This window comes from Lates calcarifer, linkage group LG9, assembly GCF_001640805.2.
Source record: "Lates calcarifer isolate ASB-BC8 linkage group LG9, TLL_Latcal_v3, whole genome shotgun sequence".
In the NCBI taxonomy this organism is placed as follows: domain Eukaryota; kingdom Metazoa; phylum Chordata; class Actinopteri; family Centropomidae; genus Lates; species Lates calcarifer.
This window is the reverse complement of record NC_066841.1, coordinates 21889538-21908743: the sequence shown is the minus strand read 5'-3', so window position 1 is coordinate 21908743 and position 19206 is coordinate 21889538. Positions and strand designations below refer to the sequence as shown.

General features: G+C 41.2%; 1 protein-coding gene across 1 annotated transcript; it reads right to left on the bottom strand.

Moving 5' to 3' along the window:
* Positions 1-1343: 1343 nt before the first annotated feature.
* smyd1a (SET and MYND domain containing 1a) lies at positions 1344-19206 on the bottom strand. The gene is made up of 10 exons (XM_018701964.2): positions 18935-19206; positions 14633-14809; positions 8535-8748; positions 8217-8347; positions 7517-7555; positions 6324-6519; positions 6108-6200; positions 5441-5604; positions 3363-3531; positions 1344-3268 (listed from the first exon to the last, which is right to left on the bottom strand). Exons 1-10 carry the CDS (start codon positions 19171-19173, stop codon positions 3155-3157), a joined length of 1536 nt encoding a protein of 511 aa, XP_018557480.1. The 5' UTR covers positions 19174-19206; the 3' UTR covers positions 1344-3154.

Sequence of the window (19206 nt, the reverse complement as noted above, 5' to 3'; positions counted from 1 at the left end):
ATGTCCACAAAAGTGAGTATTGCCAACCTCTACACTGCAGAACTCCAAATCCTTCAACTTTCACTAAGTATTGATGTGGTAATTTCAGTTGTAGTTATTAACTTAATTATTAATCAAGGTTCCAAATTAATAATTAGTATAGTTCATGACTCTGATTTAATGAATTGGCTATCAGGTGCTCAGAGGTGGATTTAATGCAAATTAAATCCTATTTATTTATATAATAATTAGTTACTTAATATTAATATTTTTTACTAATTTTATAGCCAATAACACCTAGTTGTCCCCAACAAGTTGTAGGTGTACAAAGAGTAAAGCAAAGGGCTCAGCACGCAACCTTTTAGGTGCGTCTGTGCTGACAGGCTGCAAGAGAGGTGTGAACCTACTCTCACAGTCTGTGTGCAGTTGGTCAGAAAGTCCTAAATCCACAAATCCACATACACACAGTGCTATTTAACCCCAGGTCAGCAACTTTAAGACCAGCCTGCACGTCTTAAAGTTGATGGTATTAAATGCAGAGCTGTAATCTATGAAAAGCATTCTTACACAAGTCCCTTTCTGGTCCAGATGTGACAGTGCTGTGTGTAGGGCGGTAGAAATAACATCTTCTGTGGAGCGGTTCACTTCATAGGAATACTAGTGCTGGTCCAAGCTACCAGCCTGTAATCATTCAGGCAGCTGATGTTACTGCATTTAGGAACTAGACTGATCGTGGCAGATTTAAGGCAGGTGGGTACGATGGACTTACAGAGTGACAGGTTGAAGATGGCTGTAAACACACCTGCAAGCTGGTACGCACAGTCTCTAATCACTCTCCCAGGGATCCCATCTGGCCCACCAGCTTTCCTGGTATTCACTGAGGCGAAGACTCTCCTCACCTCATGAGGCTGTAGGGTCAGCTGGTGGTCAGAAGCAGGGGCTGTTGTTACTGTAGTCTCCCCTCTTGCTATATTGAAACAAGTGTAAAAATGATTAAGCTCCTCCACCAGGCTGTTGTTGTTGTATATGGGTGGGTCTGGATTACTCTACACTTACTGTGGTTGGTGATTTGCTGGATGCCTTGCATTATTCTGGCTACATGTTCTGGGTTTGAACTCTGGTTCACCAGCGTTTTTCTGTGTGGAGTTTGTATGTTCTCCCTGTGCCTGCATGGGTCTTCTCTGGGTTCTCCAGCTTCCACCCACAGACCAAAGACATGAAAGTTAAACTGGTGAATCTAAATTGTCTGTAGGTGTGAATGCCTGTGATGGACTGCTGATCTGTACTGGGTGTACCCCACCTCTCACCCAATGTCAGATGGGATTGGCTACCTATTGTTCATGTGTAAGTGATCACAACACAGATTGTAACTCCACTTTTATTGTAGATACTGTACATGCAACATGTTGTGTTACATCTGCACATGTTGAATTATACAGAAGTGTATCATTAGACATACTGACAATTAAGAGACTGAGGGTGCAGTGCTTTAGAGGACATGCAATATACTGTACAGTGGTGGAAAAAAAAAATTCAGACACCCCATGCATTTGTGAAATATTGCATTAAGAATCACTCTTAGATCTTCAAGTGCAATTTCTTTTAGTACAGTCACAGCCAAAATACTGAACAAATCCTAAAAAAGCCATTAAAACTTAAAATTGATTGGTTCCATAAAAATACATAAGAAATTTTGAGTATTGGGTCATTTTGGTATCAGTGATCCACTAATGAAGGTCATGCTTTTTATTAGAAGACATTTTTTGTTGCTGTGCTTTGTGTCTATATAAAGCCAACACATTTTAAAGTTCGTCAGAGACAAAAATGCCTAAAACAAGGAACCAAATGCAGGAAACACGCCTGAAGATACAGATTCTCAGTGAGGAAGGGTACAGCTGCCACCAGATAGCCAGGAAGTGCAGATGCAGTCCTTCAGCAGTTGGATACACTCTGCAGAAATACAAACGAACCAACAGCTTGGAAGACAAGCCAAGATCTGGGCGTCCAAGGGTTTCTTCAGCAAGAAATGATCACATCCTGATCCACATGTGCAGGGAGAACCTCCCAATGACATCACAGGAGCTTCAGCAGCAGTGGTCAAACCAAATTGGTGTCCAGTGTTCCACCCGCACTGTATGTGGCCGACTTTTAGATCATGGCTTAAGGTCCTACAAGGCTGCCAAGAAGCCCCTGATCAATGAGAGACAGAGGTTAGCCCGGCGTCGTTGGGCCCAAGCACACAAGAACTGGACAGCCAGGAACTGGAAGAAGATCTGTGGTCAGATGAGTCCAGCTTCCAGCTTTATCCTCCTCCTGATAATGTGAGGGTCCGCAGAAGGCCAGGCCAAGCTTTATCTCCAGCATGTACAGTACCAACTGTCAAGCATGGTGGAGGCAGTATCATGGTTTGGGGAGGCATGAGTCATCTCACTGTCTGTGATGGCACATTGAACTCTGCCAAGTATTGTGCCATTCTCAAAACCCACATGCTCCCTTCTGCTCTTGCACTGTTCCTTTTTCAACAAGATAATGACCCCTTGCCACACATCACGGGCCAGGAGAACTTGGCTGCAGGAGCTCTGTATCCAGGTCTTAGAGTGGCCAGCTCAATCCCCGGACATGAGCCCCATTGAAAATCTGTGGTGGATTATCAAAAGGTCTGTTTCAAAGCATAAACCAAAGAATTTAGAAGAATTAAAAGCAGTAATTCAAGAAGAATGGGACAAGATTATCCCTCAACAGTGTGAAAGGCTCGTGGGGAACATGCCAGCCAGGATTAGAGCTCTACTGCATGCTAATGGAAGGACTACTAAATATTAATTTGATGATGTGATGGTTTATTTATTTTTTGTTCAGTTTTGAACACATTCTCTGTATTTGTTGACTTTGATACTGACAATGTTAAGAACTGACATATTGAAATGGTCAAGAATTTAGTTTTGTTAGTTTTTCTTGCAAACAAAAACTAAAAAATATCAGTTGTATTTGTTTGTGTCCGTCTAATGCAGCCCACCTTTTGAAACACAATTTACCCCCCAAATATTTCATGATAATATTTGTGTAAAATTTTAACGGTGTCCGAAAACTTTTTTCCACCACTGTATGTACATGTTAGTGCATAGTTAGACATGCATCAGAACAGAGGTTTCATCAATAGGCTCTCTGGTGAAGGTGACTATTGCTTGCTAGCCATTGGCTGGTTCTTCAGAGCAGCATCCCTCATGGTGTGGTAGACATCCTCATTCTGCTTGAACATTTTCAGCTCCGTTTCAGTCTGCGTGCGCATGGACTGGACATAAAGATGCAAGATTAGTGACAGCACTGAAATGAAATGATGCTGGAATATGAAGACTTTTTGCCAAATGTAAATGTGTGTAACATACCTCCAGGTCTCTTGTGATAGCGTGGTTGGGTCCATGGGTGACCATGAGGATGCCATAGGCCTTGCAGATCATGCCATGGGCCATCTCTATCTCTCCAGCATGCCAGTGGGTGACACCTGCCCGCATGATGGCCATGCCCAGCAGGGCGTTGTTGGGGTGGTACAACTTCCTATTCAAGAGAGCCGAAAGAAGAAGTAGTTACGGAGTACAGTGGACCCAGTGGAGGATCAGGAACATATATTCAAGAACAGCACATTAGCTTCCTGGTGTATCGGGCTGACAGAGGTCCCAGTTTTAATAGTGTGGATAAATTGAAGTTATTCATGGGGAAATTTAAGGTTCAAGGGGTGAAAATTATAAGTTGGGGACAACATGCATCTTTAAGTGTATTTTATTATTATTTGTTTGGCCCTGATGGAGGAAGCTAAAAAGTATTGAGAGACTAATACATTATTGGTTTTGCTCTTAAGCCAGCCCTATCCTTATTATATTTGGGTTAGTTAGGTTACTAAGAAATTGAATGCATAGGACTGCATACAGTTTATAGTTGCATTGGAATCAATGAGATGAATTATCTGAATGATCTTTACCTGACAGGTATTTAGGATGTTGAGTTAGACAATAAAAACAGTGTTTAAACCAGTTTTCCAGAGAAAAAATATTACATCATTGTATCTGCAGTGTCAATACAAAAATTACACATACTATGACAGAGCATTTTAGTCATCTCCTAATCTGAGTACAGTCAAATTAAGTTGTATGGAACCAGCAGCATATGCAGCAGCAGTTAAAACAGCAGCATCATTCACATACCAGGAGTACCTGAATATGGTGTTTTGGATAGGATTACATACAACACCACTTTCTCCTACTCAGCTGCAAAGTGCAGGGTTTAAATGGAAATTTATGGTGGCATATGGAATTGCTATGGATATTAGTGACATAAGGTAATGTCACATGATGACTTTTTTTCTTATTTTAAATTAATAGCAGTACAGGAGTTTGTATCCCATCATCCCCCCATACAGTGGTATTGGGAGTTTATGTGTATAATGACTGTAGAATAGGAAGTTATTATACCAGTGCTGGGTCTTCTCTACTGGCCTAAACACTGTCACAATCACTGAATTATATTTTCATATATGTTTTTTTCCATTAAAACTATATGTATTAAATTGTTCCCAATAGTCTATTCTGTTCAGTCTATTCTTGTAGTTTTCCTCTTGGCTGTGCTGCTTCCAGTACAGTCTGTTTACGTTAGAGCTTTTATCCAATCAGATTTCAGCCCTGTGCTGCCAGGTTAAAGGAAATCTGCCCCGAGGCCTTCAGAATCGACAGGCCCTTGTAATTTAAAATAAATGATGATGAAACTGTTGCCTCACTGATCCTTTAGCCAACCAGATTTCAAGTTGGCGAAACCAGATGCCATTTAGCAGGCATACCATTACATCAAAATTTTCATGTCATTGGTCATGATGATGGTCAGAGAGTGGTCACAGCTAGCAATCTGCATCTATAGCTACTAACCTAATAGCTACTAGCTACTAGCACAAGCTACAACATTTTATATCTGTTTTTTCAACCCCCAACAGCTGAAGGAGGAAGAAGGGTTCAGTGACTTGCTGCTTCTGCTGGAGAGGATGTGTGTGGAGCAGCTGTGGCTGCAGTGTTTAGACACCTATTGAATTGTGTTAATTGGGTTTTTATAGCATTGCTTCATTAATGGCATTTATTCTGGCTACATGACATGTCTGTCTGTGAAGCAAAGATCTGTTATACTGTGTTTCTGGATGTTGTTGATGGTTTCTATTGCTGTTACAATGACATCATAATGATGGTATTAAGAAGTGGGTTAATTAAGGTAGAACACCACTCAAGGCCTAGGTGTGACATGGACGGCCTGCCACTGTACCATACACACTTGAGATGAATATAGATATATATTATATATAATACATATAACATAGATCATACAATCTTAACACTAACTCTGTACTGATCTTATCTCCAGTATCTTAAGTGCAACAATGGTTGTGTGCAGGTATCTCTCCATAACAAAGTACCCTGTCAATACTCACATGTATCCTTCCACCATCCTGCGGGCACAGTCTGCAGCCTCAGAGAAGGACTGCAGATATGAAAGCACCTCACTGGCAACACTGAGCACACGTAGCTTATAGAGGTGAGTGTCAGCCAAGACGTTCTCCTGCTTTGCCAGACACTCACGACACAACTTCACCACCTGAGAAGGGACAGACAAAAGACAGGGTAGGTGGGTTCTGCACAGAAGTATCCATCCATCCATTATCTATACCTCTTGTCCTTAAGGGACACGGGGGCCTGGAGCCAGTCCCAGCTGACACTGGGTGAGAGCTAGGGTTCACCCTAGACAGGTCACCAGTCATGACAGGGCTGACATATAGAGACAAACAACCATTCACACTCACATTCACACCTACTGATAATTTAGAGTCACCAGTTAACCTGCATGTGTTTGGACTAAAAGGCAAAAGCAGGAGGTCAAATCCAGAACCTTCTTGCTGTGAGGTGACAACTTAATTTCCCTGAGGGAGTTATCCCAAAGGGATCAATAAAGTCTAGTCTAAGTCTAAGTCTAAGTGCTAACCACTGCACCACCCTGTCACCCACACAGAAGAATGTAAAGCAAATACAGTACAGTACAAAGACAGCAAAAAACAATATGAGAGAAGGATATGAAGAAACACAGACAGCAGTGTGGTGTACCTCATGGTATTCCCCCTGAATGCGGGAACTCTCAATCTTCTCCAGACACCCTTTACTGAAGGAAGTCACCTCTTTCACCTTATCAGCAGAAGACTGAGAGCAAAACACAACAAGAAAAGTCAGGAAAGAAATAAAAAATATCTGAGACTGTGTTTGTATTGTTATCCTTCTTTTTTACTCCTTTGGAGGAAAATCTCCTTGTGTCCCCTCACTCACTTTGTTCCCCTCACTCTCTGTGGCAGCCATCATCAGGTCATCCTTTATGTGCTGGCTGCAGTGCTCGCAGGTGCAATCAAAGTGGAAATGCTCCTTGAGCTTCTTTTGGCGATCAGTGGACAGGTTGAGGAAGTCCACATAGCTGACTGTCAACTCCGCACCTTCAGGGATTTTCTCCAAAGCTCGCAACTCAATCCTGGGGCACGGAGGACAGGATGGGATCTGGTTCTCAGCATCTGATTGTCCATGTTTTATGGTTCCTCTTTGCACTCTCTAGATAGAATTAATGCTAATGTGCCAGTTTTCACTTGGTAGAGATGACAGATCATTGCTGTCCAGTAAAAACCATGTACTTTAGATAGATAGATAGATAGATAGATAGATAGATAGATAGATAGATAGATAGATAGATAGATAGATAGATAGATAGATAGATGACTTTATTCATCCCCAAAGGGAAATTCGGTAAACACATAATATATACAGTATATATTCAAACTTTAAAAAGTTAAAATAAACTATAGTGTGTCATGGTAATGAAGGAACATGTCATCCAGTGCGACGCTGTGGCTCATTTAATTATTTTAAATTGTTTTTGGACCACAGTGGATCTCTATGGCACAGATAGATAAGATACAATATATTTTAGACTTTAAACCACACTCAGTATTTGTTAGTAGACATTTCTGGTTAGTTTTGGTCTGCATGTTGTTGACAGTATAGAAATATAGAGACTTATGCTTTACTCTCTTTACTCTTTACTTTTAAGGATCAGGTATGAAGTCAATACTCTATCTATCTAATAATCACTTAACTCCTTTATTAATGTAGATCATTATACATCATACATCAAAGGAATAGTCATACACTTTAGGAATTGCACCTTTTTGCTCTTTTGCTAGAGCCAGGAGATAGTTAGCTTAGCTTAGCATGAAGCCAGATTTAACCAAATGTCCAATTTTAAATAGAACTTAATGAATTTAATTGATTAATATTATTATATTATACTTGTTAATTAAATCAATATCTTATCAGAAATAATACAATTAATACCTAATAAGTCATGTATCATCTCACCATAATTCCATGTTACAATGTGTTTTAATACAGTTTCTTGTCATGTCACACCTTTACAAGGATCAATGGAAAATAAATCACACATCATATGACAGGTTGAGAGTTGAATTACGTACCTCCTCTGAGAGTGGAGAGCAGAACTCAGAGCTGACTGACTGCAAAAGAAAGTGACATTTTAAAACTTTCAGACACCCAGTGGTTTCAGCGTGTATGTTGAATAGGCAACAGCAGCTATTGGCTACACTGATCCTTTCAACGAGCTCTACTATACAGTGGCTGTCTCATCCAGTCATGTTGCCAAAGCAAATGGCAAATGATTGGCAATATGACACAACTGATACAGCATGGTTTGCTAACTTATATCATAGACATATAATAGCCCAGACCAGATAATCAAACTTTGAGGCTGATGTTATGTTCACCGTAGTGAACTCAAAGCTCCCTTTGTGATTTTGTGGTTGCATGGGAACATAGCAAGCCTTGATGGCAAGTTGGAAAAACTGAACTATCATATAGTCAGAGGATAAATAGCAGCAAATATCTGGATGTGTTCACAAGAAGCTGTCATCCTTGTTGTCTGAAATACCTGCCTGCTACAGCCACTCTAACAGCAGTGTAAGGCTGCATCTAGGCGTAGGGTGCAAATGCTATGAACAGGACATAAGCATGGTAGAATTTGCATACCCATAAAATGATCTATTAGCTATTTCATAGCATTTTTTTTTACTTCAGTTGACATTGATATAATTATATATCCTGCAAACCCTGCATTTGACATTTAGTTAATTTTCCAGGAGCAGGAGCTTGGATACCTACTTGCCATGGTTGAGGATGACAGTGCAGTTTGGCCAGCAGTCATGGTTGACCAGACACAGGTTGGGAAAAAGGCCCACACCAACAGCCTGCAGGCCTCTCTGATCACTCAGTGTGAATCCATTACACTTGATCTACAGAGACACACAGAGAGGGGAGGAGGAGGTCAGGGATGGAGGGGAATGGATATGAGAGAGACCACCAATCTGGGATTATTTCTCAAGATGTTTTGCTCAGTGCAGTTTAAAGGTCCAAGTTGTAATTTGCTGATATAATGCATTAAGTACTGGAATTTATGCATAGTGAAACATTCACACTAACTATGCCAAAGATGTGTGAGATGTAGTCAACAGAGTGCTGCTTTCTTCCATAAGACCAGTATTCCAGGAAGTTGTGCACATCAGTCTTGAGCTGCTTGAGGTCTTCTTCAGGCAGGTCAGCTACGTGGTCTTCCAGCTGGTCCACTGAGATCAGCTGGCTGTCTGACACAATGCCTGTGTCCTTGTGTATACGCCACAGCACGCGAGCTGCCAGACTGCAGAGCAGAGATAGGTGGAAAGGGTAGAAAAGTCACTGTCAAATTCAAAGTCAACTATGAGTCTCTTATTGCATCCAACACTGATTCAATCCAATACATATGAGAAAAGAACAATTTACAGAATAGATTTATTTGTAGTCTATCAATATCTGTACACCCTCTCTGACAAGAAATCAGTGGCTCTATAGAAGCAACAATAGCACCTGCTATTCATATAATTAATACTTTAATTATCACTACTATTATTACTATTATTGTATTACGGATATCGCTTTACATTTTTTACATGGAACCCATGTTATGCTATGTTCTTCTCTGGGTAAAATACTAGCCATCAGTGAAATAAAAGACCTGTGGGCCTGAACATTAGGGATTCCAACAATGGAAAACATCCTATGCATCAATGGAAATGCCTGGATGATAAACCCCAAAGTAGATGGAACTGAATTCACTCCATAGCGAAGCAGTCTATGGATGGCCTTGTGAAAAAAATATCCTGTCTAGACTGACCCTGTAGCATTAAAAGGAGAGCCTCTCTCTGACTCAGAGAACCCAGCAGCATACATAAGCTGCCAGCTAAAGAGGTGGAAACAAGAAACTGAGGAGGAGGCTGAAAGCAATCCTCTATTAGCCATACTGTTCAGAACGTCGGTGATTGAGGCAATGCCAGGCCCAGTAAAGAGCAGACTGGAAGATGTTGTAGAATTGTCATCAGTACCTCACAGAGAACTCTGTGATCATGTGATACATGCCATAGAAAAATACAGAAAGGATAAACAAAGACTGAAGGAGCAAGAGAGAGAAGTCCAAAGGAAAGTAGCTCACCTACAACTTTATGGACTGTCTAAATAAGAGGAAGATTCAAGCCCCAGTAATGAACAGTAACTCAGAGACCCCACCTGCCCCACCAGTTCCACCTCCAGTGGGGAGCCCACCAGGAGTCTGCTGGGGTTGTGAACAGCCTGGTCATACTCTCCAAAATTGTCCAGTGAACTTATGGTCAGCCCTTAGTTGATCTAAATGGGACTCTGGGGATCAGCCATTTCAACAAAACCAATGGGGCCCAGTGAATCCATGGGTGGGTTCAAACCATGGGCACTAAGGGTGCCCAGAGAATCCTACAAGGGAGGGTGAGCTGCCACTAGTTACTGGGGCTGATGAAGAGCTTATTCTGCAGGTTCAAACAGAAGGCAGACCAACACCAATGATGGTCGATACTGGAGCTACTTACACATGTGTAAGTCCAAATTATGCCTTTCACCGTTTCACCTCCCCATGTCTGGAAAATGTATCAAGACAGTGAGATTCTCAAGAGACAAGCAGATAATTCCAATGACAGCTCCAGTCCAACTATCCACCAAAAATGGTACAGCTAGACTGCTAATTTTGGTGTCCAGCCAAACACAGATGAATTGGTTAAGGTGGTATGCATTGTGCAAATTGAAAATGAAAACTTGGTGTTTACCACAAGATATCTACACTGACAGTTCTGGAGCAAGCCGCCAAATGTACATGGCACCAGAAAAGGTTAATGTATATAAGTGACATAACCAAAACAGTTACCTAAACTTTAAAGCAGTGGGAAAAGCCCAGATTCCAAAAGGCCAAGAAACCAAACTCTGTCTATCACTGTACAATGTGCTATGGGGTGCCAAGTCCACATACTCCTCTCACAAATCTGCCACCAGAGGCAAAGTTTTTTTTATAGTGATTGATCTATGTTCAGCCTTCTTCAGAATTCCACTGGCTGATGAATCCAATATGTTACACAAGACTTTCCTAAGGACTAAAATCCAGTCCCCACATTTCTTTAGAGTGCTTGCTTCCCTTGAATCCAGTCAAATGAGAATTATTATATAGTTACTATTGAGACAAGCACATCTCCAAGACCAGATTTGTTGCAGACTCCAATACCAAATTATTATATGATTCTAGACACTGAGGTGTGAGCTGTGAGCTGTGTAGCCAGACTGGGGAGACATTAACAAAATTTCTAACAGATGTGGTTGTGAAGTGTAGAGATAACAATCCATGTTGAAATCACTGTAGAAAACAGAGCGCTGTGATAACTGCATCCTCTGTCGATCTGTTTGCTCGGTATGCAAACTGGTGTTGGTCAAGGTCGGCAGAGATGGCAGACTGTGAGAGAGGACGAGTCTCTCAAAGCATTTTGTGATGATGGGGGTGAGGGCAACTGGGCATTAGTCACTGAGGCAGTCTTCATGAAGTATTGATGGGCAGGCTATATCCATAGGACCAAAGCCGACTTTTGACACCAGATTAGGCAGGTCCCACAGGTACTGAATCAGATTGGGATCTGGGGAGTTTGGGGCCCAGGTCAACAGCTTTGGCTCTTTGTTGTGTTGTGTTCCTCGAGATATGAAGCATCTATTTACAGGAGAGAAATAGAGTTCCCAACTCCTGCCCAGTATGAGAGACCCCAGTGGAGCCAGGGGACCAAGTCTACATAAAGGGCTCCTGGAGAAATTGGAACGAGCCAAGGCAAGAAGGTCTGTTCAAGGTGGTTCGGGCAATGCCTACCATGGTACAGGTGGAAGGTATCACCTGAACCACTGCACCGAGGCTTGACCAGCAGCAAGGATGGCCAGCAAGGCAGAAAAAGATGAATGTGGTGGCAGCAGAGAGGATGGCAGAGATAGTGACTGGCCAACCAGACCTGTTCCCTATTCTTGATTATTTGGATAACAGGGATTCAGTGGAGTCAGGGAGACCTGAAGAACAGGCAGCTGCCTAGATAACAATTGGACCCCCTCCAGTTCGCCTACCAGCCCAGACTAGGAGTTGAGGACACCATCATCTATCTAGATAGACCACGTCTATGCTCACCTGGATAAGCCAGCAAGCGCTGTGAGTGTCATGTTTTTTGACTTCTCCAGTGCGTTCAACACCATCAGGCTGGCTCTACCGGGTGAGAAACTGATAACGATGTAGGTGGATGGCCCCCTTGTGTCCTGGATTGTCGTTTTCCCTGACAGTACATGCGCCTGCAGCACTTTAGGTCAGACAGAGTGATCTGCAACACTGGGGCTTCTCAGGGGACCACCCTCTCTCCCTTCCTCTTCATCCTGTACACTACAGACTTTAGCTACTGCACAGACACCTGCCAACTTCAAAAGTTTTCTGGCGACTCTGCAGTAGTTAGATGTATCAGCAAGGGTGAGGAGACTGAGTATAGGGCTGTGGTGGACAACTTTGTCACTTGGTGTGAGTAGAACCATCTGCAGCTCAATGTGGCAAAGACTACGGAACTGGTGGTGGACATGAGGAGAACTAGGGCTCCAGTGACTCCTGTTTCCATCTGTGGGGTCAGTGAGGATACTGTTGAGGATTATAAGTACTTAAGGGTGTACTTGGACAATAATCTGGACTGGACCTGTGATGGAATATTTGCATGCTTTGTAGTAACAATGATTTAATCTTATACTTGATGTAATTAGTTTGTAGCCTTAGTTGTACTGTTTTACTAACCAAGGATGACCTGGTGAACCTACTGTTATTTTCCACTGTAAATACCTTCCTGAAGAGGAAGATAGCAGATGGTATCTTCATCATCACAGGAGATTACACCCAGTTGTAAATTCCTTAGATGGGTCACTGCCTTTTATTGTACCCAAATTGTTTTTTCAGCTGTAGAGGAATGTTCTGTTAAGGTTTAATCAGAGGGCCAGGAGCATATCACAAAGTATAAAATAGAGGTGAAGCTTTTGGTTAGGTGGCACACCTCTGAACTGCTTACTGCCGTGTGGTTCTGTGTGTTGCTTCCTCTCTATAGAGATTAAACATTTTGGTGCATGCTACCTTTCCAGTTTTGTTCTTTGACTCCCTACAGGTAGCCCGAGAAATTTTCATAACAGACCAAAAATACAGACGCCCTCTAAAGGAAGGGCCAAAGCTGCCTCTATATTCTGAAGCAGCTGAGGTCTTTCAACATCTGCCGGACGATGCTGTGGATGTTTTATGAGTCTGTGGTGGCCAGTGCCATTCTTTATGTTTTTGCATGCTAAGGCAGCAGACTGAAGGGGAAGGATACCAGCCGAGTGAATAAGCTCATCCGTAAAGCCAGACATGTTGTGGGAGGGGAGCTGGATTCTCTGACAGTAGTGTCAGAGAGAAGAATGTTGTCCAAGATAGGGACCATATTAGACAACCCTTCACATCCCCTTCAAAAGCACATTCAGTCAAAGACTCATCCCCCCACGATGCACCACTGAGCCCCACAGGAAATCATTCCTGCCGGTGGCTATCAACCTGTTTAACTCTGCCCTCTAAGATTCAGCCCATCTTAGGAGACAGTTCTCTTCTCAAATGTGCAATAAACACAAATCTATCTACTCTGTATATAATTTCTTAATTCATTTCTTTATTTATCTGTACTTGTGAAATGGAGCACTGCAATGCAACAATTTCCCACAAGGAATTAATAAAGGATTCTGATTCTTATTCTAATTGTTTAGGCAAGGATGATGATCTAAGAATTATATGGAGCTGAAGAGGACGGCGCATACTACTCTCTGTCTCTGCAGCAGCTGTCAGTGCAACATAATAATAAACTTCGTATAATCAATTTATTGTCTGATCTGTTGATGAAAGGTCCCAATATTCCTTGTGTATGTACCGATATACTTATTACTGATATGAATTGCATTGAATCTGTATGTTTAATTTTTGCTAAGTTCTGATTAAGATAATTTCATTACATCTAACTTTCAGTCTAGATACAGAACCTCATTTACATTAGTGGAGAAATTAGTAGATGCCACATTAACACAAGTTTAGTATTTAAGGAGATGGTATTTTGATTTAGGCCTTCCTTCTGATACTTTTTTGGACTTTGATTACATTAGTTCATAGTTTTGATTCACATATTTTTGATTTTGATTATGTTACATACATTTCTTATTTGTGATTAATAATGTTTATTAAAATATGACCAGTGAGACTGTGATCGCCCAAAATTCACTCGAAAAGTCTGAAGGGGGTCATGGGGGAATTTTACCAGCAAATGGATGCTGGGTTTTTCGGCCTCACCTGGATTGACCGATGTTTGAAGGTCTGGTGACCCCCAATGGGGAGATTATATAGTATAATTAATTATATAATAAAAGTGTGTAGGTCAATATGTACTTGTACAAGCAATGTGAAAGAACAATGTGTACTTGGGTGCGTAAGCATAAGTAGACAGACATAACTATCAGACAGGCATATCAGTAATGACGCAGCGAAAACTGCAGTAGGGAGACAGATATCCACTGTTATCCAAAGACTATGGTATAAGTGCTGAAATGTTGTGTGTCAGGAGGTTCCTTTGTAAATAAATCCTTGAATTCACAAGTCAGTTTTTGGTCTTCTTTGTTTTCTTAGTCTGCTATGACAAGCAGATTTGATGTATTTTATGTAGAGTTCAGGAGCACAGATGTTTCAGTCCTGATGTCATTTTGTAGCTGATGATTCTTCATTCTTCCAAGCAGAACAGGCTTAGTGGTGGGACCGGTGTACTCAGAAGTTCAGACAAAGTATGGTGAAGGTGCTGTTCAGTGGGGAACATGAAAGTTCATGTACATGTATGTTTCCATGATTTTGGGTATTTCATCATAACACAGCTATCTGAATGAAGGCCTTTGAACTTTTTTGCCAGAAGAATGCATTGGAGTTTTAAAATTAAAACCGACTATGGTCTGTTCTGCTACACCTTTAGTTTTTTCATTTTTTCTGACCTTAAATTTTCATGTTTTTTTCCTTGTAGTAAATACAGTCACCAGTTATACTTACTTACAGTGTGGAAAACTATTTCAGTCTCATTCAGCTTTCATTTCATTTGCGTCCTGCAGTGTCATCAGTCAAGATGGACTGTTTTCCTTACCGGATGTTCTCACTGGGTGCCTTGCCGATCTTCTTGATGGCTCCACACTCCTGCTTATGTTCGTCCCAGCATGCAGTCTGGCAGGTGCGGTCACAGTAGTGGGCAAACTTACACTGAGCACAGCGATGCAGTTTGGCCTGATGCCGAAAACAGCTGTGGCAAACCTGAGAGGTGAAACTGAGGAACAAACAGACAAAACATTACAGTTGCAACAAAACATAATTTACTGTCTCCATCCATCCATCCATTATCTATAATGCTTATCCGTTAAGGGTCATGGAGGGGCTGCAGCCTATCCCAGCTGTCATTGGGCGAAGAGGTGGGGTACACCCTGTACGGATTGCCATTCCATTGCAGGTCCAACATATATAGACAACCATTCACACTCACATTCACACCTATGGGCAATTTAGAGTTATCAATTAACCTAGACTGCATGTCTTTGGACTGTGGGAGGAAGCTGGAGTACCCGGAGAGAACCCACACAGACACAGGGAGAACATGCAAAATCCACACAGAAAAGCCCCAGGCCTGAACCGGGGCTCAAACCTGGAACTCTCTTACTGTGAGACAACAGTACTAATGACTACATGACTGCAGTGTAGGCATGCTCAGGGTGGTGTGGCCATAAGCCTAATTTACTGCCTTACATGTCAATTTTTCCTAAATTTTAAATCTAAATTTTATCATTTCCAACAAAGACGGTTTCACTATATAGTACCAGAATACAGTTTTTTCTCCTCAACAAAATATCAAAACCCTACATTTCTGCCACAGGTTGAAGCTACTTTGAACTGTTTTTGTCCCTACAGACAATAGGCAGGAAGCCATTTTGCAAAATGCTCCTCTTTCTTTTTTAAAATAGGAAAACATCAGATTTGACTGTATTTTATGTAGAGTTCAGGTGCACAGATGTTTCGGTCCTGATGTCATTTTGTAGCTGATGATTCTTCATTCTTCCAACTTTCCCTCAAGTAACATTCAGAGAACAAAGGCTGCAGTAACATGACATAATAACAGTTTGATGCAGTTATGTATTTGGCTCTGAGTTATTCTTATCTTTACTCTGAGTCAACATGATGATCATGATTTAAGAGAGCTCATTCTCTATTAAATGGATAAACCTTGAAGTATTCTGGTGTCCACATCATCAAATGTTTGAATGGTTGTTCAATTTGAATGTGGTCCAGTTTGATAACTTCTATCTTCTGTCTCAGAAGCCGGGAATTTTATTTAAAAGAACTATTTTTTCTGATTTCTCCTGATCGTTGTATGGATGATGCAATAATAAAACCTGTATTCATCCATTCAGCCATTTGTATGTATACTATATACTATTGTGTACAACATACACATATCTATGTAATACTGTTACTAGGGGTGTATTGATTCAATGTACTATACTATATGACGAAAGAATGAAAGGTCTCAGAATTTTGTTGCCACAAAACCCAGTTTCTTACAGTGTTTTTCTTATTGTAAATTAAATCCCAGTTCAAATGTAAAAATGAAACCTTTCTTGCTTTTATTATAAGGCAATATTTCTCCCCTGGTAACATGGGCGTCACCAGACCCCTTTTACTGGGGCCCGTGCCTCTGTATAAATGCCACATTAATTCTCAACAACAATAAATATTTATCATCGCATTGATTCAGATAGTTACGGCATACTGGTGGGAAAAGAACCGATGAATTTCTACTCAAAGGTGTAACTAGAGTGTTGACTCCAAACAGAAACTACACCAAACAGTGCGCGACACTGAGCGACACAACAGTAGCAGTGTTTGTCCTCCCATTGTCTCGGCAGAGCGGCCCGCAAATGCGTCAGCGCACAGGAGCGGAAGAGCCGCAGAGGAGACAGGTTAACAACTCGCTCGGTTAAGTGCAAGCGTTACAAGTCTGTAAAATCATAGACCCCAAACGTCAGAAAAGTCCATAATAAACACAAACGTTTAGTCCTCTCCTCCTGTGACAAAGAGCTGTCATGTTGCTGGGGTTTTGTGATTAATTACACATGAATAAAACACATATACAAATACACTGTACATACATATTATAATAAAATAGGTCTCTCAGTATGTTTCCAGAAAAGTAAAAACATATTTTCAAACATGATTACACAGAGCTATGGTATCCACAATTTGTCAGCTGCTTGGATGCCGACTTCAAACAGAAACCAGCAGTGTGTGACTGAACACACAGGTCTCTGTAGACAGCATGTGTCTTTCTGTGTAAATAGTTTATTCAGCAGAGTCTGCTCTACCTATCCAAAAGGGCAGTGAATATATTTGTTGATACTTATAATGACTGTCGGAACGCAGCAAAGCACACACACGTTACTGTAGAACACTCACTGACATAATACACCCCGGCCTATTACCTTAACTCATAACTAAATGCCTAACCCTAAATTAAACCTATGTGAGGCCAAAATGTCCTCACTATTATGGTTTCAAACTAAAATGTATCCACACAAACATAGAAAGACATGAACAAACAGACACACACATACACACACTGTGGATAGGTACTGCCTTACATTACATCTCATATGGCTCTAATACTATGCTACCAGATCTGTGTCTAGCATTCCAGCACAACAAACTAGACAAACCAGACTGCACTCAGCTGTGAAAAACAATTGCAAACCTGTGGAACATATGAATGTCTATAAGAGAGAAGCCTAGGCGTTTCACAAGAACAAAATAAACATCAAACAACTTAGCATCAGACACATGTAACATAGACAAAGTAATTAGACATTCTAGTCTCATTCATGAAAAAACTACCACACTACCACTACTAACCACTACTTTGTGTTGATTGGAAATGACATATCTGAGCCAATAAAAATGATGGAGAACCCCACGGCTCCATTCCCAGGCTTTGACTGTTCCAACACCGACATGTTCCCACAGGCTCAGAAAACAGAAAAGAACAAAATACACTCACATAATTATACAAATTACACAGAGATTTACATAATGATATGATCAGGTGATGATTCTACACAAGCACTGAGTAGGTGCATTGAACAAATTAATGTGCCAAACTTTCCCCCAGTTATAGAGGTCACGATTCTGGTCATTATCTGCTTGTTTGCAGAAAGTTAGTTGAAAAGATCAGTGCCACTCTCAAAGGGCCAGGGGTCAATAAGCTTTGCTAAGCATTAAGACTGAAATAGGAGAACAGCTGCTGGCTCCAGCACGTAACTCATAATTTTTAGACTTCTGAGATATATTATGTTAATGAGTGAGTTTTAGAAGTGCTGGTATGTATATTTTTGAGCTGGGCTAGCTGCCCCACCTGCCCTACTTTCAGTCTTTTTGCTAAGCTAAGCTAATAGTTTGCTGACTCCAGCTCCATACTCAATGTACAGACATGAGAGTTACTATTGTTATTATCTCCTCAAACCTAAACTTTAATGTTTATTTTAAAACTTTAATGTTGACTCCTGAAAACCCCAGACAGCTGCTCCTTATTCTGAAAGCTGCTATACCAGTCCTTGCTAAGACAAGCAACGTGGATCACATGAATCCAGTTCTCAGGTCTTTGCACAGGCTTCTTGTGTGTTACAAACTGATTTTTAAATACTACTATTGATTTATATGGCACTAAATCTGCTGCTGCAATATAAACGTTACAGACTCTTCTGGTGATCTAGGACAGGTCTGCTTTCTATCCCCAGAGTCAAACCTGAGCCTGGAGAAGCAGCGTTCAGATTCACCACACACTGTGTCTGGGATAAACTGCCACAAAACTTGACTTTTTATACCCTGTGTAAAACATTTTTTGTTGAAAGGTGCTATACGAAAATATTTGCAGCATCTATAAAAATACAATGTTTCAAGTGTAGCATGTAGCATAAAAAAATATAAAACAAATTTAAGTATTACTGATGCCTTAAAGGACATACAGATGCAAGAAACTGCATGTCGAGAGAAGAAAAATCCATTTTCCTATTCAGTCACAATATTACTGAGTTCAGAGTTTTTAATTTAAGAAATTAATTTGAAAGTTTGCAAGTTATCAGGATCCTTTTAGTACAGCCTCCTTGCTCTTGAAAACAGAATCCAAAAGTACGTCATGCTCAAGTTCATATGACACCATGACAGCTTTCTCATTGCTGGTGTCATGAGAATCTTGGGATCTGAAATAAAGTCACAGCCCAGTGAAGGTTAAGGAAGCCTGACTTACTGTGCACATCACACCCACAGTGTATCAGCCAAATCTGCAAAAACAAGCTCATTGAGAAACCCTTCCATATCTGTCCATCCAGACTAAAAACCAAGAGACTCATACCTGTCAAAGACGACAGCAGAGAAACTGGGCTCAGCAAAGACCACTTCCCCAGCGCTGAGCTCTTTGGTAGCCCTGAGGCCTCGACCTTTCTTCCCTGCATTAAAGAGTGCAGCACTCTCCATGTTCCCCACAGTCATTGTACTGGCCAAACAAGACACAGAGGAGACAGAGAGAGAGGAAAAACGTCTGAGGGTGGGACGGGCTGAGGGGTAATGCTGCAGGGAGTGGAGAGTTCTCATGAAATTCTCACCAACATTCAGGAGCACTTGCCC

Excerpts from the sequence above, each read along its gene's own strand:
- smyd1a (XM_018701964.2), bottom strand. The coding sequence starts at position 19,173 with ATGAGAACTCTCCACTCCCTGCAGCATTACCCCTCAGCCCGTCCCACC. Across the intron at positions 8,348-8,534 it reads TCTCACACATCTTTGGCATA|ATCAAGTGTAATGGATTCAC; the intron begins GTTAGTGTGAAT and ends GTGTCTCTGTAG. Across the intron at positions 3,269-3,362 it reads CTATCACAAGAGACCTGGAG|TCCATGCGCACGCAGACTGA; the intron begins GTATGTTACACA and ends CTTTATGTCCAG.